The sequence below is a fragment of the Rhamphochromis sp. 'chilingali' genome (assembly GCF_963969265.1).
Source record: "Rhamphochromis sp. 'chilingali' genome assembly, chromosome: 21".
NCBI classification, from domain to species: Eukaryota; Metazoa; Chordata; class Actinopteri; order Cichliformes; family Cichlidae; genus Rhamphochromis; species Rhamphochromis sp. 'chilingali'.
This window is the reverse complement of record NC_137949.1, coordinates 31244325-31271150: the sequence shown is the minus strand read 5'-3', so window position 1 is coordinate 31271150 and position 26826 is coordinate 31244325. Positions and strand designations below refer to the sequence as shown.

The 26826-nt window shown below is 44.0% G+C and overlaps 1 protein-coding gene across 2 annotated transcripts in view; it reads left to right on the top strand.

The window, feature by feature from the left end:
- The first annotated feature begins 1301 nt into the window (after positions 1-1301).
- Positions 1302-26826, top strand: part of LOC308390080 (cysteine-rich motor neuron 1 protein) — a 35081-nt gene continuing 9556 nt past the window's right edge. Inside the window, exons 1-9 of one of the 2 annotated variants that reach the window (XM_080871786.1) lie at positions 1302-2062; positions 6235-6396; positions 6673-6846; positions 15575-15817; positions 19571-19750; positions 21307-21501; positions 22658-22786; positions 23110-23263; positions 25580-25698. In XM_080871786.1, coding sequence (XP_080727912.1) covers positions 1765-2062; positions 6235-6396; positions 6673-6846; positions 15575-15817; positions 19571-19750; positions 21307-21501; positions 22658-22786; positions 23110-23263; positions 25580-25698 — 1654 coding nt within the window. In that variant the 5' untranslated portion in view covers positions 1302-1764. Of the gene's footprint in view, positions 2063-6234; positions 6397-6672; positions 6847-15574; positions 15818-19570; positions 19751-21306; positions 21502-22657; positions 22787-23109; positions 23264-25576; positions 25699-26826 lie in introns of both variants that reach the window. The other variant, XM_080871785.1, reaches the window with a different exon arrangement.

Genomic DNA, 26826 nt, shown 5'->3' with positions numbered 1-26826 from the left:
GCTCAGTGTGATGGTCTGTGTCATCAGACAGCATGGGTGTCCGGCCAGCGGTCAGTGGGTCTCATTTGAAGAGAGCTCTAAGTGTGGGTGAGGGAGGGTGGAGGGAGAGGCAGAGGACAAGAGCTGAGTTGTGTTGCAAGAGCTGATTATGCGTGCCGCAGGGCTGGTTTCCTGGATGTTGTGTTTGTGTTGGAGTGGGTGGCTCCAGGCAGATGTTGCAAATGAAGGAGGCGCTGTTGTGTGTTGACGTTATGGAGGGAGATCATACCGGAACACACCTGATTGATGTTTTTAGAGGTAAATATTTCCAATGAGAGCAACAAAATCCACTTGCCGCTGAGGCAGTAATATTCACAAGTTGTTACATGATCTGATGACCCCAGTGTGTTTCACCTTTTGGAAAAAATGACTACTTTGTGCCTGCAGCAGATAATAGGAGGGCAACAGATTTGGTTTTCTCTCACAATCATCCTTCCAGCTGTGCTCACTGCCCACACACAAACACACATCCATCTGGCCATGAGCGCAGAAACACTGCTTCAGCAGACATCAAATTACTTTTTTACCTTCCCAAAGCCATCTGCATACACAATCAGACACCTACAGACACAGGTAAGCTTCACACAAACACACAAAGCAAAGCATGGGAATGAAAATGAAAAGATGAAGACAGCTTATTATGAGATAAGAGCCGGCCATCGCCCCCAGCTAGGTTTCAAATATAAATTTAATAAGACTGCCTCATATTATGAAAATGCTCACTCGCTTTTTTTACCCATATAACTTAATATCTTAATTCTTATATTATGATGTAAGATCCAAATGCAAAAAAGCCGCTACCGTTATTTTATATGACAGGACCATTTATTATAACGCTGCTTCCATATGAGAACGCCTGGTTTGTTTGACGATGAGGCTCTAACAGACTTCGGATGTATCATTAAACAGAACCGATAATGCTGCGCTTTATAATAATTAGAAATTCATAAACATTTAGATACTGATTATTAGTTATTAATGACTAGACTCATAGCGCATTACAGAATTAACTACAGCAGGGAGACTGACTCCTTCATGCTGATCTCACTTTGAACACAGACGACTGTTGCTCAGCTAAAGTGTTTTAAGAACCGCTTTTTTAAAAGTAGAAAATGGTACATGAATTCTTTAGATGCGACCACAGTGAAGCAGAAAAAGAAACTCGCACTGAAGACATTCAAACTTGTGTCATTGCGCAACACACAGAGTCGGGTTGTCGAGCAAGCGTAAATCAGTTCAAATCCTCCCTCCTTTCGTTCCTTGTGACTGGTCGCTGCCTGTGTCAGTCAGGGGGAGGGGTACACCGCTAATTTCTATATGCTTGTATGTCAATTTAGGACTCAGACTGCCCTTTTTTCTGTGTGGCTGACAGCAGCAGGAAACCTCAGTGGACCTCCACTACCTCGGTTCTTGGATTTCTGCGTGTGTTTAACCAGATGAGACGCTTGGGACGCGCAACTGCTTGCTTAGATTGAATCATTGTCTCTGGATACTGGTGCCCCTTAAGACGCGTCCGCACACTTCTGTCTCGTGGTGTGTGTGTGTGTGTGTGTGCTTTTGAAGAGAGCTGCTGGGTAATAAATCGCACGCCCGAGGGAAAGCTCGTCACAAAACTTTTAAAGAGGGCTTGACAACTTTGGAGATACGAGTTCATGTGGCTGATCGCCTGACAGAAGCGGACAGTTTCTCTGGAAAACTTATAAACGGGGGGGTTTCTCTTAAAACATGTTCTACAAATGCTCCGTGGTGTTACTGAATGTCCTCTTTCTCGTGCGTGCGCTCTCGGCTCACGAATGCACGGCGTGTAACCTCCGGACTTGTCCCTTTAAACCCCCGCTTGTCTGCGAAGGTGGTCGGACAGTGGCCAAGGATCCGTGCGGATGCTGTGATCAATGCACCCGGCTGGAGTGGGAGCCCTGCGGCAGCCAGGACTGGGCGCACGGCTACTGCGCCCTGGGACTGACCTGCGCCTCTGTAAACAAAACGGGAGCCGCCACTATCCCCGAAACTGGAGTATGTAAAGGTAAGTGGGACTCGGTCGTGTGAAGTCAGTTTAAACAAATGGCATTTTATTCAAGAAGTAACTTAATAGGAAAAGAGAGAAAATCTATTAGTGAGTGTGCAACCTTTCCCTTTTTTTAGGCACTTGAAGCCATCACTTAAAAAAAACGTCATTGAGGGCCCGACTGCAGTGACAGTGTCACTGTTTACTTACTTCTGGCTGCCTGGAGCGCACATGGTGGCTGTTGCCAGACATTCGTGGTTAACGTCACTGAATGTTTTGTTTAGGCGTTTAAAACAAACTATGATCTTTTCCCGAACCTGATTTTTTTTTTTTGTTGCCTAAATTTAACCAAACCCTAACAAAAAACGTCATGTAATAAGAATAAAGCTTTCAGACAGAGAGCTTGAAGGCAACATTCTCCCACCAACACCTGGAGAAACCCCCCAGGTCAGAGTCGCTGTTGATTACATGTAGAGTAGTCCTGTTCAGCTGCTTTTTCTTCCCCCCCAGAGCTTCATTTCACTCTCATCTAAGAACCAACAGTGATTTGGCACTACAATAGAAGAAGGTCCTGCTCGCTTTAGATTGATGAAAGGTGCATTTAGAAGTGATTTAATATACAATAAGAGATGTGACTATGTCCATGTGTGTGAGGGCAAAATTGAGGTTTACTAATGTCTTGACAAGAAATTGATTGTGTTTTAAAACCTGGAGTACATTTGAATGCAATAAATAAGCTGCCATTTTCCTGTCTCTTCTGTTTACACCACTGGCTTCATTGTGTTCCTCAGAGGTTTAATAGATTGACAGCGTGATTGCAAAAGTCCCCAGAAGATTTTCATTTGCAATTCTGTGAATTTCACAGTGCAGCACCGTACTATTCTTTCCAGGCAGAGCTGGACCTGGGTAACAGTGCATGTGCTCGTTTTGCGCACAGTTTGAGCAACAGTCTGAACTTCAAACATATGTATAGGGTATCAAGTTCCCCAGTAAGAACTGAGTTGGTAGCAGTGGCTTTATCCTGAGAAACAAATAACCAGTGGATGGGACCCCCTTTTACCTGCACTGTGTCTAGGATGATTGAAAAGGACTGAAAGGATTGTAGGAGAGAGCAAGCAGCTCTCAGTGGGGGTCTGGATGTCCTGACCCTGCTCTTCCATCATCCCTCTGTGGGGTGGTCCAAGTCAGAGCTCCACAAGAGTTTTAGAGGGGTCTCCCGCCTTACCATTGGGCCTCATGTACAGGTTAGACTGGTGTCTGGAGGGCATTTCCTCTTAAGCTTTGGAATGAGCTGGAGACCTAGTGGCTCCTTCATTTGAGTCATGCCTCAGCTCCAGGGACCTCAGAGCATGCTGCTGACTCCAAATACAGACACATGTACACAGCCTAAATATCCCAAAGGATCTTGGCTGGGCTAAAGCAACACCTCCCAGTGTGTTTTCAGGGGCCACAGTAGGCAGGCTGCTGGAGGCTGATCCCAGATTTCCTTCAACCTGCAGCACTCTTAAAGTGATTAGACCTGCAATCAGGAGTTGGGGGTAAAATGTTTCCGCTTTTCTGATCCCCTGCTTGTCTACTGATAGTCTGGATTTTCTGGGTGGTCAAAATCTGTTGGTGTGGAGACTCAGCAGCATTATATCACAGGTGACATGTTGCATGTTGTGACAGATGGTTACCATGGTTATCAATCAGTTGTTAATGTGTTATATTTGGTGTCCGGTTCCTAAACGAAAGCTGACACAGGCGCTGCACTACTGCTTTCCAGAAGTGGTATTGTTACAGAGACACTGAGATCCAAAAAGAAGTGGAATTTGCTGGTATTACAAATTTAATTTTCTTCAAAGCAGGGGACGTGTTTCATATCATTCTTTGTTGCCAACAAATTTAACAGTTTTTTAAGGTACAATAACCAAAAGTAATTGCATGAACCCAGAAAAGTGTGAAGCTTGCCAAAAACAATAGTAGTTATTACAATAAATTATTCTCATGACAGATTTTGGTATTTAAGCATTGAACCTGGCAGTTAGCACATAAAAGGTTGAACGCTTTGTGGATATACAGGTTCCATTTCTGACAAAACAAAACAACAATCCTCTTGGCCATTCGCCTTGTCCTATCTGCTTCGGTGGTCAGCCAGGTGAAATCAGCCATTCCTACCTAAATGAATTCTGTCAATGTTCTCATTTTATTCCCGTGTCTGTTCTTCCACACCGAGCTTCCTCATCCTTCAGAGACACTTAACATACCATGTAACGGAATGCCGGTCTTACAAGGACGCTATGTCCACTGCACCGCTTCACATACCTTCTACTTCTCCCTTTCTCTGGTATTATCTAACGTTTCAAAGACTTCCTTTATAGCTCGCTATCAGCCACAGGGCCTCTAGATGTCAGCTTTTCTATCCTGGCTCTGGACGCCAAGCCAAGCAGTCTCAGTGACCAAGTCAGGAATCCCCCTGGGATGAAGCCATAGGCTTTGGTTAGAGTCACGCCAGGCCAGATAACAGATGACCAGAACACATTAGTGTTAGGCTAAAGGAAACTGAGGCAGCCTTGCATTAATTGTTTTGAGTAGCTCCTTTTCCACATTTCAGATCTACCATTGCATGCAGACAGGAGCTACTACCATCTTAAATGAAAATACACTTGCAGGTACAGGAAAGCCTCAGGATGGAAAAAATTCTTCGACTCAGGATCGTTTTAGGGTGAAAGGAAGTCAGAGAACGTTTGCTGTATTGAAAAGGCCATTTGTGCTCTGCCAGTTCAGTGGGCATGTGAGAGAGCTATTAACAGTGCTGGCTGGCTCAGGTTGAAGGTGCCTTCACTGCTTCCACTGGCCGAGGTTTACCCTAGCGCTCGAGAGCATCAGCCATTGCCAAGCAGTGATCGGCATAGCCCGCTCTAACACGGGGAAAGCATTTACTAGGATGCTTTCTTCTGCAGCCACATTGATTCACTTCAGCGGTAAATTGTTTTATCACAGTAAGAGATTTTTCTTTTTCCCATTGTGGGATATCTGTTTCACATTAATATGGATCAGCACATGTGTGCTATTATCATCTGCGGCATCTAAAAGCACAGTCGCGGAGTTCGGTTTCTTTCTAGTCACTTTGAGTCATCCTGTTATTGTTTCTCCTACCCCCAACTGAGCGTTACCACGACTCTCATTTACAGGCTTGATTTCAGGTAGGATCACTGCAGTAGTCAGGTAAACTATGAAGTGCTTATGTTTATGTTGGATAGTTGAACCTTTAACACCTTTTCCTCTGGCGCATTGTTCTGGTATGTAGCTGTTTGGAGAAGAAAGCCAGAGTATTTTGATAAGCTCCAGTCACACATCCACACTGCTAATTTGAGGTCTTTCAGTGCAATCTTGGGAAGGGGCCACTCTGTGTTGGAGTTTATCTCTTCCTGTCTTCTGAGCAACCAATTCCTACTGCTTTTAAACTACTATGAGGGGAAGGTATTTTGAGATGTAGATGTGGGTTTTCTGAAAGGAACGCTATGTGTAATGTGTAGATTGGCACTCACTCTCAGTTATAAGTCGCTTTTATAATGGGAGGGCCCCATGCTGTGGAACAAAAGCAAACAAATGGGCTCAGTAGCTGAAGCAGCGTGGCACAATGAGGAGGGAGGAGGGATGGCAGCCCAGCAAACACACTGGTCAGTTCAGTATCTGTGGTGCCCACATAATGTGTCGCAACAGATGCTGCAAGCTGGCTAACCCTTAAGCAGTTCTGGGAAATATGGCTTGGTTTCTGGCACATTTTGGCCTGATAAAGTTTCACCTATAAATCTGTCCAGTATTTATTTATCCATTTTATATGGGACTAAATGGAGTCATAAGCTGATTACCACATGAACTACAGACTTCATCTTGGGAGAATACAAATTTAAGATCGGATATGAGACCTGTATTAATTCTGTGTGAGGGGCCGTTGTGTTGATTTGAGCCAATGTGAAAATAGCCGAGGTAATGGTCTAGCAGATTCATGCATAGTGGGTAGTCACACTTGTACACTCTGGTTAAGCAGCTTCCTAAACCATGCAAAGTATTTCCAGGAGTAAGAAAGCAGCCGAGGCAGACATCTGCTGTAATGACATTTTTCAGAGTTGTGTGAAAACAGCTAATTCAAGTTTTTTCCCTTTGTCTTACTTATATTTTTTTACTGTCACTGTTATTTCCCACAGTACTGCCTGACAATCCAGATGCAGGTCTTGAGGATGAGCGCTGCCCACTGATGACAGGCTGCGACAGAGCAGGAGGTCAATGTGTCTGTGATGCCCGTCACTCCTGCTTGGGCTCTTTTACCTACCCAGACCAAGAAACCTGCATGAAGGCCAGTAAGTCAGGTAAGCCCTCTCTCTTCATCCCTTTCCATGTTAAAAGGCAGATGTGTGTTGCACACGCACGAGCACAGAAACCCTTCAGAGGGGATAATGCTATCTATTGAGAGGAGTTAATCCATAACAGATGTGGCTCTGAGGTGGCTAATGCTACTTGGATGTCATAGTGATGACACACATGCTAAGGCTTTGTGTTGCGGTTCCCCACTCACCCTTGAGTGGTGCCATTGTCTGTGACTCATTGATGAATGCGGTTTATGCGTGTTCACGGCCGGATTTCAGATGGTCGGAGGCACGAGCACCGGGAAAAGCACAGAGAGAAGTATGTGGGACCATCCAACCCAGCCTGTATGTTCTCTGGCTGTAACCTGACCGCCGAGGGCTGCGTGTGTGAGTCTCAGAGCTGCCACCACCACTTCGCCTACGTCAACCGCAGCCAGTGCCAGGAAGCTGCAGGTAACCTTCAGATGACCTGCAAACAGAACCCACAATCACACAGTAGCACTGCTCAGCTCGGGTTACTTGGGGTTTTTTAAATAGCGTCTAAAACAGTCGAGTTACATTTGGATTGCAGTATTTAATAATTATCTATTTTTAATGAACATATTTATAAACTATAGGCTTATTCTGGGTGAAACACAACCGCATCATTCTTCATGTTCCGGCTCGTTATTATGGCTAAAATAATGAACTGTAAACATTCAAAATTCTGTCTTCCAAAGATTAAATGCACTTTCTGTTACAGTATTTGCATATTAGTTACATATTTGGTGTCAGCTTTCATTTCACAGTCTTCTTGTGCAGTTTCAATAGGCACAGCAAAACTCCACTGATTATGAGAGCAGGAAAAGTAGAGGAGGGATGAGGGAATGTATCAGATTAGCCTCAGATGCCGTGGAAAATGATGTGGAGAGTGAAACAAAGAAGGTGCAAATCTGAGAGAAGGAAATACAGGGACTGTTAATAGAAATGTGGTGTGCAGGAGATCCTCAGGTGCAAGGCAGAGTGCATAAAGTGTAAGTGAACTGAGTATGATTGGTTCCCCAGTGCTCTGAGGTGAAGAAAGGGGATCCTAAGAATATACAAAAACGTGCCTCTCTCTGTGATTGACACTTTACTAAGTGGAAAACGTTCTTGGCAGAGTGAGTGCAGTTTTCTCGTTTGGATTGTAAGGTGTGCGGCAGATAGGCAGGCGCTAAGTGTCGGCTGCCTCCTGAGTGACATTTGCAAAACAGGATGAGATCGGCACTCGGGGAACTGTTTGTGTTGGGTAGAACGTGTCCTCCGTAATCTGCTTTTCAAAGACAGAAAGCAAGAAAACATGAATGACACCTGAAGAAAAATAGTCTTGATGGTTAATGGACTGGTACTTTTCTACTCAAAGCACTTTGTTACCGCAATCCTTACTCGCCCATTCATACAAGTGCTTTATTTTCTATGCTGAAGCACTTTTAACTGAACATGTACACAATCAAATTCACATGGATTGATCAGGGGGCAACTTAAGGGTCAGTATATTCCCCAAGAATATTTCAGGGTTGAATCACCAACCTCCCAGTAAGTCAGGGGTGGGGGACCTCCAGGCCTCAAAGGCCGGAGTCCTGCAGGTTTTAGATGTTTTCTTGATCCAACACAGCCGATTTAAATGGCTAAATTACCTCCTCAACATGTCTGTAAGTTCTCCAGAGGCCTGGTAATGAACTAATCATTTGACCCAGGGTGATACCTAAAACCTGCAGGACACCGGCCCTTAAGGCCTGGAGTTCCCTACCACTGCAATAAGTAGACAACTTGCTCTAACAGTTATGGCCTGTGACTGTGTTACGAGTGACTGTGCTTTTTTTATGTTGCTCTGCTCTGGTTCTCACTCAATCTCTTTGCAACTTGCTGATATTTTTGGTGAGGAATGGCTCTTAGGATAGACAGTACCGTGGTTGGCAACACGCCATGCAGACATATTTAAGTTTATTTAGTCTCCGGATAACATTAAGGTTACTGCCGAGCATCTACAGTACAGCTGCGTGGATGTTTGTCTTGAGCTATTTATGCAGCAGATTCCACAGGAAGTGTGTTCACCAAATATCAGATTGTTTAGACGTATCATCAAGTCTAGTGTTTCAATGAAAGACTGGCTGCTGCGCTCCTATGTTTGCAACTCGCTCATCAAAGTATGAGCCCAGCGGATGACGGTTTAAACTCGCACTAGTGAAAACTGTAAACAACATTTTTCAGCAGCTTATGACTTCAGCACCGCAACACACACCCACCCGTCTAATGGCCCCTCATTAAGTAAGCGAGCAGAATACGTGCTTCTACTATGACTTAAAGAATACATGTGCATGTAGAGCGATGCACACACGTCGACGTGTCCTTCAAGCGCACAGTGAGCCTTCGAATGGGAGCAAGTAAGCCTGCGTGCTTGCATCTGTGTTTGCGCATGTGTCTGTGTGTGATAATTATCTTGTTTGTCTAGATGTCGCGGCAGAGATTTTCCTGTGTCTGTCATCAGCAGGAGCTTCCTCTACGACCAGACCGGGACTCTGTGGTTAAGATCCTGTTTGCTTTGTCCCGTTGGGCTCCATGGAGACTGTGTCTATCAACCCCTCGTTGCTTTAGACACAAGCAGCTATTAAGATCTGTGTAAGCATGCCCCTCTGGAGTGTGACAAAAACTGTATTCTGTAAACTTAATCTCAGGGTACAAGAGCACCACTGATCGCTCCAGTCGCCACAGCGCCAACAATAATACTTATGATGGTGCTAAACATAGAATATCCACCTCTAGGGGTCACTGTTGCTATGCAGTAGCAACGCAATGGCCATTCCGAATCCCAAAGTAGTTGCACTTTTGTTTCTGCGTCCGACTTTCTTTCATTTCCGCCACATGTGGAGCGACAGGTGCTCATGTCTGCCTTCGGGATGATCTGCTGGAGAAACTGCATGATCTCGATCCCCGGACCTCCAGTTCTGGGTGCGACTTGATGCCAGGAGTCAGAGGAGAGGACGTCAAAGCAAATGTGCAAAGCGGTGTTTGGTTGAAAACAAACCGCAGCTGCTTGACTTGCATGTTAATCTTGCTCTTCAGTGGTCAAATGCCCAGAGTTTCACTTCTTGTTTTTAATCCTTCAACACAAATGACAAGAAAGAATCACAGATCGTACGGAAGAATAATAAGATCTCTGGGCAGCTCTGCCTTCGCTTCTAGTCACATTGAACGGAGGACAGACTTGATGCTAGAGTACCTCTCTGTCCTATCCTGAGCTGCAAAGTGTTATTGTGTGAGGTTAAAAGGATACATAAATGTCAGGGTTTTTTTAATGTTAACTGTTTTTAAAAGAATATTCTCACACATTCCATCTTTAAAGCAGACCTCATGTCTCAGCACTTAAAGAAACACTCTTTGCCTTTCCTCAGAATTTATGTTCTCGTCTCAGGACCTGTACACTCACACATGGTAATAGTTTGTCCCGTCCTTCTTTTGCTTTCTGCTGCTCTCTGACTCATACTGTGGTCTTGTCTGTGACTCATCATGATCTGTTGAAATTCAACATCTTTCTTGTTGATATTCCATTTCCTAATCGCACCTCTTGTAGATTTGCTCTCCTGCTGGACTACAAAACACTGATGTAATTTGGCTGAATATGATCAATTAGAAGCAACGCGGTGTGTCAGACTTATTTCCCCACGTGGGAGGAAAGACGATGCGACGTGTGATAGAGAGGAAATGCAGACGCAGAATAGGAAGTCACAACTTAGTCCAACTGCTTTTCTGAGATATTTGTGTCCCTGCCCCAAGGATCTTGGTCATGTGATGTTTAGCAAATTTAAACTTTAGGATGGTTTACATAGTTCTTTCACGATAAGGTTCCTGAGTGGTTTTTTTAGAAGAAGAAGCAAGATTCCTCTGCACTTGTTTACTGATAGAAACTAGCACCAGCAATCTCTGCATTCTGTAAGTCAAAAGCCAAAACCAGTCTGTGCTGTAGCAGTCAAGCCATCTAGAGCTGCTTTCACCGACGAATTCCCAACAATTTTTGGAGAACTGTGCAGGGACAGCGACCTTGTCCTTTCTGACAAGCAGCGCTCACTGGAGATAGTTTATATCAGCTGCATTCTTTCTACTGAAAATAGTTTGGCTAAGTTGAGAATACTGCCTGGGAATGGTGCAGAGATGGCGTGACATAGGATGACCACTTGTGAATCACACATGGACTTTGTAGTAGGGAGCTGGCTGCTAAATGATGTCCGATCCAGCTACACTGGGCATTAGTTTTCTCACACAGGCGTTTGTGGGATTGTGAGGAAAAACGAGAATGTGTGTAGTAGTTCACAAGCGGTTAACCAAATTGGCAGCATCCAATCTAATGCCATGGCACAAACTGGCCTCACTCTCGCAAATATGCTTGTCCACCTGTGCCACCTCCATCCTGCCTCTCTCTACACTTGTAGAAAGAATGGTGGTTCTGCTTGGCTGCAGCTTCTTTGTGGCAGGGCTATTACTGGCTGAGCCAGACCGCCATCGGCTGGCAGGGGCCACGAGACGTCTCAGTGCTGAGTGTTTGTGCACCGTCTGCAGAAGCTGTGGCCCGGTTGTACCCTGCAAGCTGCTAGTTTCCCAGCGAGTGCTTATTTCTGTGTGCGGAGACTGATTTCAGAGAGGAAATAAAACTCCTGTGTAGCTGGAGAGACAAAGAACTTCCCTTAAAGGCATGTTGGGATTGCTGTCAACCCACTCACTATTCTTGGTCAGCCACTAACCAAACCAGGCACATTAAGCCAGCATGAAAGCCAAAGCCAAAATACATGCACGCACACAAAGAGCCTTTCTGCATGTCCAGCTCTAAACCTCAACCCATTAATGAAATCAAGGCCTAAAACCTCAGCTTATTGACTCAACCATAACTATTAACAAATCAAACACGCCCCGACCCAAGCCTCAGTCAAATCCTGATGTTCCCAGGCCCGTTTCTTTCATCAACACTATTTTGCTTTTTTCCCCTGAAAGAGAAGATCTCTAAGGCAATAGTCCATAAGTAACCCTCATGTCTCTGTCACAGTTTATTTAACAAATGTGTACAACCCAGATCTCCCACAGACTTCTTTTCAACAAGACTAAGACTGACGGCTAGAACACATAACATGATAACATGATCCTTTCCACTGCTTTATGTTCAGTACCCAGCATAGGCTTTGTACGTACAAACATGCAGTATATGAAAATACAGATGTGCAAACGTTGGACACAGGTGGACATTCTCTTTACCTCACCCAAGCACACTCATTTGAGGTTTTTCATCTGCAAATATTTAGCCAATGATTGAGAGAACAAAGCAAGCAGGCAGCACATGGCGGCTGCGTGCCTATACCCAGCCACCTCAAGCCTCTGATCATGGTGTCAATTTCCTGACCCCGTCTATGTCTTTTGGCTTGGACATCCTCCTAGAGCTGCTCCTCGATCCTTACACATGCACTGACACACACAGCGAACAATGCCGACTTTCTCAGTAACTGCTGGTGGGCACCGGGCCAGGCCCCCACAACTTTACGTGAGAGACGGCCCTGATGTGTCCCTTTGCGGAGCAACTTTATAAAACCTGAGGACAGACCAGAAACCCACGGAGGGCAGCTGGACTGAGACAGCTTTGTTCTCAGCTGACTTGTTTCCAAAGTCAGTCAGCGAACAGAACTCACATTGTGTGCTTTTTTCCATGAGTAAACTCAGGCTGTCAACACAGCCTCCTCTGCCTGCTCGAGCCACTCGGGTTTGGGTAAAGACTGCGCTCCTTGTACCCCGCACTTGAAAGGAAGAGAAAAAAAACAACATTTAGAATGAAAGATTTTTCTTTCTTCAATGAGCTGCACCAGAATGCATTGTTTACAAAAGGCACCCTTCAGTAGTAATGAGGTAATTTCCGCATTTTCTTTTCTAGATCAACATCAGGTGTGGTGTGAGCCTGCATGAAGGTGTGTGTGTGTGCATGAGAGAGTGAGAAAAATCGCATATTGTTGCAGGCTGTTCATATGGGTCAGACATTGTCCAATCTTTGTTATCTTACAGTTGTAAAAGAGCATATGTTACCTAATCTGCAGAGAGAATTTATCAAGCCTACCAAATCAGTGCTTTTGTGTATGTGCAAGCTGGAGTATAGCCACCATTATGATACAAATACTGGTTTTGCGGTCGCTGACTCGCTAATTACAGCCATTTATGCAAAGAGATAGAACACAAACAACGCTGGATAAAATCCATTTACTGCTGACTTTTTCCATCCGCCCTGTCTGTCTATTGTGTTTATAATTGTGCCAGCTAAAAATTGTATTAATTGGACCTGCAAGAGTTGGACCATTTCCACTGATGGATACAATTCCATTCATTTAAATTACAATGGTATGTCTGCCAGCTGCTTTTCCCAGCGCACTCTAACCCCAGCCATTATCACGACCGAAAGAGTAATCACCCTTCTCTGGGGCACATACAATGCATAGAAAGTGTTTTTCAGTGCAGAACTATGTGCAAAATTGTCCCAGTGCATTTTTTTTTTACAGCTTTAAAAAGCTTGAGGCTTTCATATGCAAAACTGGTCTTTAACTGAGCAGCCTGCGTTAGACTTTATTGTAAGTAAAACATTTGCCAATCAGCACTTCCAACTGAAGTTTATTTAACTCCAGTATAGGAATTAAGCCAAAAAACCGTTAAATGGGTTGTAGCCTCCCTTAATTCAGGGGTTTTCCCTCATTTTCTATGACACTATTCAGCTACAAAGTTTATCAATGAGAGCTTTGTGGCACTCCTCACTGTTCCCAGGTTGCTTGAGTAAACACTACAGTACAGATACCTAACACTCCTGCTCTATTTATCCGGAGCCAGAAAAATTCAATGTTCCCCTTATCCTCAATTTCATGTGTCAGTTATGTTACCCCCACACACCAAAATAGAGCTCTCACAGTCTTAGAGGGCCTCTCCTCCATGTTTATTCTTGGTCAGGCAGACATCAAACAGTTACTTAACGGCACTGCTGTCAGAGCATCATGCACGCTTGTTTTCTTGATTTGAGGACCGGCAAAGTCAAACCACTATCAGAGCATGAGCAGACTGGAAAGTAACCAATCAGTTTCCCCATCTGGTGGCAAAACTCAGAGGGAGTTTTCAAATGTCAGTGATGAAGCACATCCTCTCAGAGACTCGTGTTGCGCTTTGGAGTCAGCACCCGTCTGGGAAGACCATCAACAGAACTGTCTCTCTGGAAACATTACCAAACCCCAAGCATTGTTATGCAACCTCAGCCAGTATCATTCCCTCTCCTCAAAAACCAGATGTATGCAAAGATTGCAAAGCATTTCTCATAAATAAATCATAGTCCTTCATTTTAACGTTCTTATAAGGCACTTATTTATTTACACGTTTTCTCCTGCACTTGTTAATACTGCGTTTACACACTTTTCCCCAGGAGATCTGGGAAAATAACTTCTGGGACCCAACATGAGTCTGCTTTTCACAAAATATCTCTTCCACCCTATGTGTAAACATTACAGGGACACTGAGGACCAAAATAAACATATCCATTTGGCCTCAGTCATCCACGTCTTGAAAGGTAGATACTGTTCTCCTAAAATGCAGTATCTGTTAAGAGGGGCACTTTTCTTTTCCTGAACAGGTTCCAGAATACACTCCTCCCCCAGTTTACCAGTAACCCTGCACCTCTTTCCCCTCTAACAAGGGGTATCAAATCTATTACACTGACTCTGGCTGATGAGTTAAAAACTGCATCCTGGTATTCTAAATGAAGGAGAGATTCAAAACTGGAAAAAAAAATCTCTGGTAAAGATTGGCTGCTATTAATAACTGGTTTTAGAATGCAAGGTTCTGTTTGGATTGTAAGCCATTTAAACCAGGCAAGGTGGAATCTGAAGCCCATAGGCAAGATGTGCAGACCCACCAAACATATCCATGTGGGCCCTCCGGAGGTAGTTGTGGGACTGTGTGAACAGGACAAACCCACACATGGTCCATATGGGCCCCAAGTGGGTGGGCTCGTGTAGACTAGTACATGTGAGTAGCCCACTGTCAGCTGCCTGTACAATTCAATTTCAATTCAATTTTATTTATACAGCGCCAAATCACAAAAACAGTCCCCTCAAGGTGCTTTATATTGTAAGGTAGACCCTACAATAATACATACAGAGAAAGATCCAACAACAGTGGATTGGCGACAGTGGGAAGGAAAAACTCCCTTTTAAGAGGAAGAAACCTCCAGCAGAACCAAGCTCAGGGAGGGGCCATCTGCTGTGATTGGTTGGGGTGAGAGAAGGCAGACAGGATAAAAGACATGCTGTGGAAGCATACAAACCAATGTGGTGCCCATAGCAGTTTTGCAGGTAGGTCACTGTAGGTGAGGAAATTCTGTTGGTAGCCCACTGTGGGCTGCCCGTAGCATACCCATGTGGGGGCCACAGCAGTTTTGCCTTTTACCCATTGCTTTGTGGTGTAGTAGTTATAAATTTCCCTGGAAAGAAGATTCCCAGCTCAAACTTGAGTAGGTTATGTCAGGAATGGGGTAAAAATCTAGTGTGAAAATCAGCAAAAGTCAAATATGTGACAGTAACTGCTTTGGCTACTCCTTGTTATTAATGGACGTTTTAGTCCACAACTAAGACCAATTGGTGGCAGCAACGTAGCAAGGGGGACATGTGGGCAGTGCACCCCATGATCACAGAGGACAGCCAACAACTACTGTATGTGCATACTGTGGGTACATTACAAGCCTACACTGTGGGCCTTGTGGATTTGCCTAAAGTGGCGTCAAATGTACCCCAAGGTGGCATGTTTTGGGGAGAGCCTTGTCATGTGTAGAGAGGGGCCTTTGCTTCTCTGACAGGATGCTATAGAGCTGTCGTGGACTAAAGTGGGGCTCTGACTGCACAGTTTATGTTGGATGGCTATGTGAGCTCAGCCATTAGTCTGCCACACTAGCATAGTGGCTCATGTTGGTAGCAATCACACATAATTGCAGCTAAACCTTCCACCTTAGCCTAGCAAAAAAGTGCTGACAGAGTCAAATGGTTGAAGGTGCTAACAATGTTAAACCTGTGTCCATTTCACTGTGTTAACTCATATGCAATAGAGTCACCAGTGTCTAAACATGAATGCGAGTCCATGTTTGTGTGTGTGTTTTTGTTTTTTACAGAAGAGCTGAGGTGTGCTGGGGTGACGTGCCCCAATCTGCAGGTGCCTTCCTGCCCCGAGGGTTCAGTCCTCACCAAGAGCTACAAGCCTCCTGCTGAATGCTGCCCCTCCGTACCACCCCAGTGCACTTGCGACTTCAGTGCCTGCCACAAGCCCCAGTGCCCGAGCGAACAGCACCCCGTTTCACTTGGTCAAGCCAGCGGTCAGCCAGGAGACTGCTGTGATGTCTACGAGTGTCAGAAAGGTAATTTCACTGATGAGCAAGCTACACACTGCTCTTGCTCCAACAATAGCAATTTCACAGTTGATGTGCAAATTATTTTGTTCAATATTTTGCTTTCTTTTTGTTTTTTTGTTGGGTTTTTTTGTAGACGCAGTCATTTCCTCCTCCTCTGTGAGCTAATTTTTTAAGGGAAAATGAAAACTCTTAATTGGATAACTGCTGTCGGGCTGTTTATCAGGCTGGAGCAATGCTTCCAACTGGTTTTCCAAGACATTTTTAGGGGTGTACATACAAAAACGTTTAGTTTAATTCCTAAAGGGTTATTAGATATAACGGCTTCTTCGTCCATTTCCTCACTTGGGTATTAAAAAGAGAGAGTGACGTGGTAGCAGGCGAGCAGATGCTGAATGTGCGTGAGAGTATAACACGTCTCTGTCGTGAGGCAGAGGCAGCCAGGAGCGCTAGGAAGGCAGGGAGGGGACCTGCAGTATTGGTCTGTTTACTCTGCACGCCCAACAAATATTCACTGTTTTACCAACAGAACAAATTCACATTCTGGCCCCTGCACATGTATAAATGAGTGCTGTGTCCCAGAATTAATGGTCTTAACAAGCCCGGTGACCAGAAAAGTGCTTAGGCTATGAATTTGCTCAACAGAAGTGCAGTGTCAAAGGGTTCCTGTCTGGTCACACGTCCAAAGGGAAAAGGTTCATAAGTTCATTGATGGGAATGCTTTTTATGTGCTCCAGTCTGCCAGTGGGGAGGGTAATCGAGTCCGGCAGGCCAGCGGGGGCTGAATGGCAGCCTTGGGGGCCATGGGATCAGTGTTTTGATAACAAGTGTCTGCTGTTCTTTGGGTCAGGGGCTTGATGCCTTTTGTGCTGCTCCTACTGTCCGTTAGGCTTGCATGACTGCATGCCGTGTCAGAAAGCTCCACCGGCAGGGACAAGGACACGCACCAGAGCCCTCGTCAGTTCCACAGTCCTGCATAGGCCTCCGTAGCACTCACTACAAATGCAGAATCTTAAAAAAGTCTTAGGTAATGTCAAGTACAAAGCCTATCGTCTAATGGAACACATTTCAGCATGCCCTTGCAGTGTCTCTGTGTGAGGCTTGGACTGATTATCTTGTTTCCATTGCCCACTTGGCTGAGGACTGATGTTTAGTCAGGGTTAGTGTGTGCAGTGACAATAAGCTCCACCTGTGTGTTTTGGCCTCGTCAGCAACGGACTCTGCTTCTTCATTGGCTACAAAACAGCAAACCTGGCAGTAACATCCTGACCTGATGTCATCTGATATTATAGAGGACCCTGTTTGATCCTGTTTGGCTGTGGTCTGCTGTTTATCAACACTTTGCCTGGCACATATTTTGCATATGTCCCCAGCGGTGGATCCGGAGTAGGTTTAGTGCTGTTGAGATTTCTGGAGATGTTGAGCAATAAGGCTGAGATCACCGCACTAATCGTTCTTTGGAAACTTAGCTTGACTTTGTTGTAAACACACAGCCAAAAGCATCCGTGTCCTCACAGCTTGACAACTGTTTGTGTTGGTGACATGAGATATACTCATATTTCTGCTTTGCAATTTGAGTTTTCAAAGCTGATGACTGTAAAGTTGATTTTAATAACTCCCATAATTGTTTGTTTCTTGGAAGTTGAGTTTTTGCCTTCATATGCCTGTAAACCACAAGAGAATGACAGTCCATTATGAATGATTTAGAAAGGCTTACTAGCCAATGGATTCATCTCTGCATCCAGTCCTCACCTCAATTTAGAAAAGACTGAACATCACCAAGCATGACTGGAATTTAGACTCTCTGTGCCCCAAGTTGTTTTAGGGATTACCATTAACAAACATTGCGGAAATCACATGTGAGCATCTCCTCATGTGACTTCCTATTGCTTCTGTGAGCGTTAAAAACTCGTTGCCTGCCTTTTGATTTTGGGCAGCTAAAAGCCCTTAGTGCATTTTCTTCACTTAGTTCTGCTGCACGCAAAGGAGGACAGCGGGAATACTGAGCGATAGGGGAAGGGGGGCTGAAAAATGGCAAGGAAGAGAATAAAAGTTCACCAAATCCCTGCTCCACTTTCAACTCAGCTGGCACACCTGATTTGTATTAGAGTGCAGTGCTGGTTGTCAGGAGGCATGGGGTCATTGGCACAGACACTTTGACTCAAAGGTATGGCGTACAGATGCTGCCGTAACCTCTGCTCTCATTTATAGAAACCACTGCCCCCACATCTGCTTGCATTTGTCCAATACATTTATTCACATAACTAATCCACCTACTCCTCTATACAGACTTTCTTACATAACCACATTGTTTCACTTCCCTCATGTTGGCTTGTGTTAGATTAAAAGCTTGTGGCTAGATGAGATCTTTGAATGTTGAGTGACCCAAGCGACTGTGATACATATAAATGTGTAATATTACCATTGAGATGTCATACCTCAAAAATTCTTAAATTGAGTATTATTATCTATATTTGCTATTTCTTCAGAATTGTGGTTATTTTTCAGCATTTCTTGTTACATGTTATTTCATAGCAAAAATTGCAGAGATTCCCAGCCATGTTCTGGGTGTACTTCCGCAGTAGCTCAGGTTTATGTCGAACTCTGTTTGGGTAGAAAAGTTAAAATTACTAAAATAATAGCTAAGCAGTTGGAAACACCCAAAAGTGATACAAAATTTTAAACAAAAATGGATAATTAATGGGGGAAATGTTTAAAAAAGTTAGCTAAACCTATGGTTAATAGCTAGCCACTAGCCAGGCTAGTGGCTAAATTTTAAGCTAATATATATAATATTATGAGTCAAAATAGCTAGGTAAAATTATAAACAGCACAAATTCACCTTAACCTAAACATAACAGATGAGCAGTTAAACTGGTCAGTAAGGGTCATGATATAATTAGCTGTTAAATACTAGAGTAGTAGGCTAAAAATATATGCTAAATAGCTGACATATATGGGTCATTGATAATTGTGGGATGAAAGGAGTCTGGATTCAATTTAAAATTACTTCAGTTCAACACATTTGAAGATTAGACATGTTGGTAATGAGAACGTTGCTCTTTCAGGGGAAAAAACACTGAAGACCACTGACCAGTTAGCATGTGAACAGTATTCAGAGCTAGTTGACTGTGCACAGGATCAGAGTGCAGTTTTCCAATGTTGCTGCAACTAAGCTAATTCTTTTCAAGGTTTGGCTAAATCCAGCCAACAGAGTCTAAATGCTTGGATGCTTTGTGGGAATGGCAGGCCAAATCATTGATTCACTCCACCTGCCACCAGCACGCTGCGCCCAGCTTCTGCCAAAACGTCAGACCCACCACTGCTTTCTTTTAGTGTGCATGGCAAGAGTCCAGAGCCATCTCAAGACTGGATAGGTCCCTGTGAAATTCCTCCTCCAGTTTCATTGTCTGATAAATACCATTTTTGCCCCATGGGGCTTATCTCACCCATCAGTCTACCGCAGCACCATTTGGTTCAGATAAATATTACTATCAGTAGTAGACAATGAACAAATGTTTACGAATTTGTAATTAATTGTATAAACTTGTGATAACCTCTCACTAATCAAGCTTGACGTGTCTATTTTTTTTAAAGGCATTGTTCTCTGGTGGATCTGATGAAATTATTCTGGTGTTAATCTTAGCCAAATGTAGGACAGCTGACACAGCGTAGTGCACTCGTTTATTAGAGTGTATTGTCTTACTCAGATGGAGTCCAGCTTAAGGTTGACAGCCTGTGTCTGATTTTTCTTTCCCTTAGTCACTCCCAAGTGTGTCCACAGTGGGAAAGAGTACTCTGAGGGAGAGGTGTACCGCATGGACCCGTGCTGGCTGTGTCAGTGCCGGGGAGGAATCTCCTTCTGCTCCAAGGCAGAGTGTGCTGAGCTTAACTGTGAAAACTTCTACATTCCTGAGGGAGAATGTTGCCCCGTCTGCATAGGTACACACATTTGCTTTATTATTCAGTTAAACTGTGTCACCTTTCGCTGATTATTACACTGTTAAAACTGGTAGCCGTAGACATGGTTGTGCCAGAGGTTTCTTCCTGTTAAGAGGGAGTTTTTCCTTCCCACTGTTGCCAAAGTGCTTGCTCATAGGGGGGTCATATGATTGTTGGGTTTTTCTCTGTATGTATTATTGTAGGATCTACCTTACAATATAAAGCACCTTGAGGCAACTGTTGTGATGATTTGGCGTTGTATAAATAAAATGGAACTGAATTGAATGGTGGCATCGACTAAAACGCCTATATGCCCAAATGATGGGAAGAAAAGATGATTCAGCAGCAGTGAAGGCGATATTAAGACCTACTTTAATGTCTTTCTCACATAACCAGCTTTCAGAGTCGTTAACATACCTGACGAAAAGCGGTGCAACAAAGAGTCATCCCCCAGTCTTTTCCGCTGGGGAGATTTAAAAACACAAAAACCTTTTTTCACTGTGTGCGCCGCAGCCCTGTGAGATCTGGATCGTGGTTAATGTTTAAAAGAAAAATGGCCTCGTATGGCAACCACATTAGTCTGCCAGAAGCCTGTGGATGGAGACGGTAGCCTTTGGCCTCTGACTGCGTGGCTACAGTCGATCAGATGCATAAAAGGAGGAGTGGGGGGGAAGACGAAGAGAACGAGTGCAGAGGAGAAATCATGTTAGGTCAGTGTTAGAGGTACAGCTGGAATGTGCAAGCATTTAGATGGCATGGAATGCTTTCATCTTTTGTTTATGGAAATCTGTACTTTCTTACTGCACTGGATGCAATACTTAATCTAGGTGAAAAGGTAAGATTTTCTGTGTGTGATGATTCTCAATCAATGTTTCTTTATAAACAAAGGATAAAAGGACCCATTTGAAATGGAAAGCTATGCTACATAATGTTTGGTTCTCAAATCTGTTGATATTTAAAGGGAACCGTGACAAAATTATAAAATTGGCTGTGGCGCGAGCACAGGGACTATGTCAGTGGAAAAGGAAAGAAAAAGTCCTGTTCAGGGTAATTACATCCGACCTCAAACACTCAACCTCTCAAACTCAACTGGGACAACAACATTAACGTTTTCATACTTTCACCCCGTTTTAAGGCTAATGGGAATGGATCCCAAATTTCCAAAAGTGCTTTCTTTGCTTTGGAGTGAAATTTACATGATGAAATGATTTCTCAGCTATTGAACGAAGGAATGCTTTTACCCCATTATAATGCACAATCTGGACACTGTGGACTGTCTCTCTGATGTGAACCTAAACCCCTACGCAACGCTTGTCACAACGCCAGGAGCCTTTCTCCATTTATAAATGTAAACGAGTCATTGACATTCATCAGTGTTTTCTTCATATCTCTTGTTTAACTCCTTCATTAAGTATCCAATTTACCACAGTTAGGCTCTCACTTGTTGTTAATACAAACCCAGTACAGGATCTGAGAACCTGAGCTAAAAATGATGTCAGCCTTTCTTTCCTTCGTACCTAAACCCACACTGTAAACATCTCTTTCTTTCCTCTCAGATGTGTCAATGGCTAGCACCGAGGCCAGCTGCTGGGTGAATAATAAGCTGCGAGCCCACGAGGAGCAGTGGAAAGAGGATGACTGCACCTTCTGCCAGTGTGTGGATGGCGAGCCGCACTGCACAGCCATGGCCTGCAAACAGAGTTGCCACAACCCGGTGAAGATCCCCGGAGAGTGCTGTCCCTTCTGTGAAGGTACGGTATGCAGAGTTGTGTTGTCCTTCAAATGAGTTACGCATTAGCACACATACCAAATGCAGGGCACTCCTGCGTCCCTGCAGCTTTTCTACAGAGCCCACTCAACATGGGCTCATTAAAGGGGGAGGCCACAGTTGTCCTGGTTCAATCTCTGTCTGCCTCTGGCTCCTGGGGGGCATTATTGTGGCTTCCCACCCTCATTATCAAGAACATTTGTGACACACGCTCTCTCGCTCTCTCTCACACTCACACTACAAAAACATTTGTTGATTTATGTATCTGTGCATTGTCTAATTTATGTGTTCCTGGGGCTGTATGTTTGTTTTTTTCTTACAGGAGCAACAATGTGCATTTTAAATTTGTAGTCTGTCCTTTTATTTTGTTTCCCACCACCCTCTTGTCCTGAATTTGACATCCTCATAATAAACCACATATAACTGTAATAATAACTGAAACAAACAGAAATAGAACAAATTTTAATTGCAAAAGGTGCCAGAAAGGGCAGGATTTAAAAAAAAAAAAAAGTTCAGCAGCACAGAGCATTTTTCTAGCCATGGGGTTCTTTCTGTTCTTTTTATTACCTTTGCCCACCAAAATGAGACCCACCTGTCTGTGTGTGTGTTTGTGTGTATGACATTACAGCATCCTTTTAACACAGGAGGCTGTATAATTGAGGTAGAGGCTTTTTTTTTTACTTTAAGCATACTTAGTTACAGCTCATTGGGTGCTGTTCCTCCCACCGAACGTGGCAAAAAGCGTGCAATGGGAACAGTGGTGTTACGGGTCCGTGCTCGTCTTGTTCCATCCTCATTTATTGTGGCACCACAGTGGAGTTGGCTCAAAATCAAGGGGCAAAGGATGCTTTTTAGACCCATTCAGCTTATTAATAGGAGACAGTTCAGCACAATAAGACAGAGAGGTACAATCCCCCTTAAGGTGCAACCCACCCTGGTGTAATTGCTCTGCATTTATCCGTAATTACTGTTTATAAGTAGGGCAGCGTAAATAGGTAGCTATTAGACTTGGCACAAAAAGCTCACATGGAGTAGAACAACTAAAGGGATTCAAGCACACAAACATAAAAAAACAGGAATACATTCATAACAGTACCTTAAAAGTTCTCACTCTCTATTATCTCACTTTTTTTTAACAGAGCCTTCTTATGAAACTGTAAGCCCTTTGCTATGTCCTCCCCTGGACAACTGCTCCCTGTCAGTGAATGACTGCCCCTATGGTTTCCAACAAGACAAAAATGGATGTCTTCTTTGCCAATGTCTCAACAGTAAGTCTTGATTTTTTTTTAGCTCACCGTAGAGGGTTAAAGTTACTGGGAATGACTTTTAAACGCGTGACGAGATGATACATTTCTTCTCACGTGCCGCGTCTTGCAGTCCCACATTAAAGCTGTGGACAGTGCTGTGTTTACCCGTTGCAGCCACTTGGTTTTGACAGCAGCGTAGACATGTTGATGTTCATCACAGCTTATTGGTGTTTTACTTTGTGAGCAGGAATGTTGCTGCGAGCGGCTCCATGGCAACTCGTGCCTTTTGCCTTTAATGGATTGCTGTGGTCATGATCAGATGACCTCCTTCTCAACTCTTTCAGATGACTCCTGCCCTGACCTGGGAACGTACTGTTCCCTGCAATGCCCAATGGGTTACGAGAGGGATGATTTTGGATGCGAGGTGTGCGAGTGCAGCGTGCCCGTGCCAAAGTGCCGACCTTTGAGCTGCACTAAGACCTGCCCCTACGGATATGTGTGAGTACACCCACTGATCCGCTGAGTCCAGCTGTATGTTAATTTTTTCATTCGTGTTTTTGAGTCTGATTTAAACACATGTGTCTGTCAGTGCTGCGCTTAAAGTTTCAATGGCTTTGAATCTTTCAAATATTTTAAAATTACGTCAGCGTCTTAATGATCACTTCACAGTCCGTAGCTGCGTTTACTCCAGGAAAAATGGCTTTTAAAGAGTTTTAGTTTTCATAAAAACTACAAATCATTTTCTCCCAGCCATCCCTCCACTGCATATTTGTATGGTTAAATAAGATTTTCAGTACTTAATAATATTAAGTGATGCCCTTCCAAAGAAAGTATACCAGGCAATTGCAACAGTAGTCATCAAAGTGCCTACTTTGGTGGCCAATCCCGGGTCTCTGTGTTAGCTTGTGTGTATATTTGTGTGTGAGTCATTTGCTGTGGGGTCCGCACTAGCCGCTCGGCCCTCTACAACTCCTCTCCTCCTAATCCCATTTAACCCAATCAAACATCTGGAAGTGCTCTGTACTGGGACGCTTGGTCCCCAGGCACCATTCTCATTTCATTAATCATCATCCTGTCTCAAAACAACGATCAAAAACACATCAGGACAAAAGCAGACTTTAGGAAATATATACAGTTGGGATCCTTCTGATATCGCCACCGTTCTTTCTGGAGCCACAGCTCAAGAGGGGCACAACAGGAGAGGAGGATGAGTTGGATCCTGCAGGGAGGAGAAGAGCAGGAGGTCCTGGCTTTATCCTTCATAAGCAGCTGTTTTGGTCTAGCCTTAGAAGTCTGAAATCCTCTGAGAGCTTGCCAGTCTTACAATGCAAATCTTTCTTCTCACACACAACCCTGAATGCAGCCACCGCAGAGAGATGAAAAAGCACAAAGGATCTCTGTGTTTATACTGGGTGTATTGATGACATCCTGTGAGCATTGTAATGTACAGTACGTGTTCAAAAACAAATGGCGCTGGCCTGTGAAGCGAGAGGAATGTAAACCGTGTGTTAAACATTCCTAAATGAAGGACTCTGCGGATACTTCTCATATCTGAAGTTTTTGCTTGTGCCGTCAGGATTGGGTTTTTTTTCCACCTTTCATAGCTCAAACTCACAACTGGGACCACACAGGTTATGAATGGCATTCTTCTGGCCATTAAGGTTGCGGCCTGCTGGAAATGATCCCCCCTGGAGCCCAAAGTGCTGCTTGGCATTCAGCATACTATCTTTAAACAAAGCCTTACTCTAAGAGTGCAGCGCTCTCTGCCTCTGTGTTTGTACAGTGAGGCTGTAGCCAACCCTTCACAGTGTTGTTTCAATAGCTGTTATTGCTGTTTCAGCATAGATGGGGTCCCCTGTTTGCTGAGCCTGAAATCCTGTGTCCTCTTTATGGGACACGGCTCTGCATCACAGGGTCGAAGGCTTCTTTAATTTTTCACCCTGGCAGACGAAGATTAATAGAGTAATTATCCGGGTATAATGAGGCCACCGTGTGAGGTAGGAATCATCACGCACCTGGAGGGTAAGACAGAGAGGAAGTGGCTGGGCGAAGATGGATGAGACAAGGTTAAACAGGACTAGTGTCTAGAAGGAGACAAGTGCAGACACACAGGTTGTACTTTCACTTGGGTTTTTGCCAGTTTATCAGCGTGCAGCTCATTCGTGTTTTATTAGGTGGAATAATTGGATCCAAGTGGTCTATTTCCAGACACTGGAAGCAGATCAGATCAACAAAATGTATGTTTGTGAAGAAGTCCCTGTCTCTTCCTCTAATTATTGGACCATAATGTCCTGGTGGGAGCAGTAATTTGTAAATCAACCAGAAGTTTACAGTGACAAGGACCCAGTTCTTATTTTTTTCCATCTTTTTCGATGAGATCGATAAGATTTTATTATTCACAGTAATGCTAATCTAGCCACTCTTCTTATATGTCTTATACGAGGCTTTCAGAGCAATAAGAAAGGCAGGAAAGTGAATTGTGCTCTTTTTTTCCAGAGGCTTCGGGCTGGTATGATGTGCAAACCACAGGGATCTCACATGTTGGCCCTTTATTTGCTCTTCTTCAAAGCCAGCTAATATAGAGAGGGGAAAAGCAAGTCCAGATGTTGATTATTCATGACTGAAACATCTGCGTTTCGCTCTATCACAACACCATGTTTTCCTCTATGTGAAGCAATTTGAAACCACGTTTGAGCTACACAGGAGTGGCATTGTTTAGTCCTGACACTTTGTTTACTTCCTCACACACTCTTGCAGTAATTAAGGCTTTTTCGTGTGCACTTCATCACGCGTATGTTTGTTCCCCTGCAGCAGGAACAAGCATGGCTGCGAGATGTGTCGCTGCGTCAAGTGTCCTCCCTTCACCTGTGACAAGCACTGCGTCAATGGCTACCGACAGAACAGGAAGGGCTGCTCCATCTGCATGTGTAAAGGTAACCGAGCTCTCTTATTAATCAGGTGTGCGTCGTGATTAAAGGGATGCTTCGCTGGCTGTGTTACTTAAGCAAAAGACACAAAAGAGTCTGTCGTTTCATGCAGAAGTTTGTAACTTTATTTGTCTAAACATTTAGCCAGAAATGAGATGAGACACTAAAAAGCACTAACTGGAAATTCATGTAAAAAATTTTTGAAATGACCTGATGAAGCTTAATCATCCAGGTAAGGTAAGCAAACACTACGTCCAGGTGAACAGGATCAACTGTCTGTGATTTTGTAATGACCTTTAAACAATCGAAGAGCTTTATGAGCCAATATTTATTACTGAATAAACATTTGAAATTAATGATATGATGATAGATTCAAGATGGATACAAGTGGTGACACAAAACTGTGAGATATTACTAATAATTGTACTGTGAAAAAGTCTTGAACCACTCTTTATTTCTTTATATTTTGCTTCTAAGGAGCAAGCCTTCATTGTAATTAAAGTGGTCTTTGGTCAGAGTTTTTCTTTTGGCACTTTCTGCTTTTTCAAACTGGAAGAATTAAGCTAGAGATGCTAGAAGACACAGAGGGAAGATGACTTGATGATCTGACAAGAGACAGGGGAAGACCGAGACAGTATATACACATGAGGGTGATTAGAAGTGGAGACACTTGGGAACACAGTTGGAGCAAACTAGACATAACGAGAGAGGGGAAGGAAAACTAAACGTAACACGCATGGGACAAGAGACTATCACAATAAAACAGGAAACAGACAGACACCAGCCGCAGGAAAACATGGGGAACACAATGAGACTCAGACTGACTACATACAGAAACACAGAACAAGAGAGTGCGAGCGGGGAACAGATAGAGAGAGGGCGAGAAAGAAAGAGTTACACCGGATTTGACATTCATAAGCAGACATGGTAGACTAGCGGTCCCCAACCCCCCGGCCTACCGGTCCGTGAGTCATTCGACGCTCAAGTGTGAAATTTATGGTTTTCGGGTTTTTACCGTTAACTCGGTTTCCCTGGGTCTTTTCCCGTGTTGTAGTTGTGTGTTTGAAAGAAATATTTACACGTTACCATAGCGACCAGAGAGCATTGAGGGGCAGAGAGGAGGATGTTACTCTC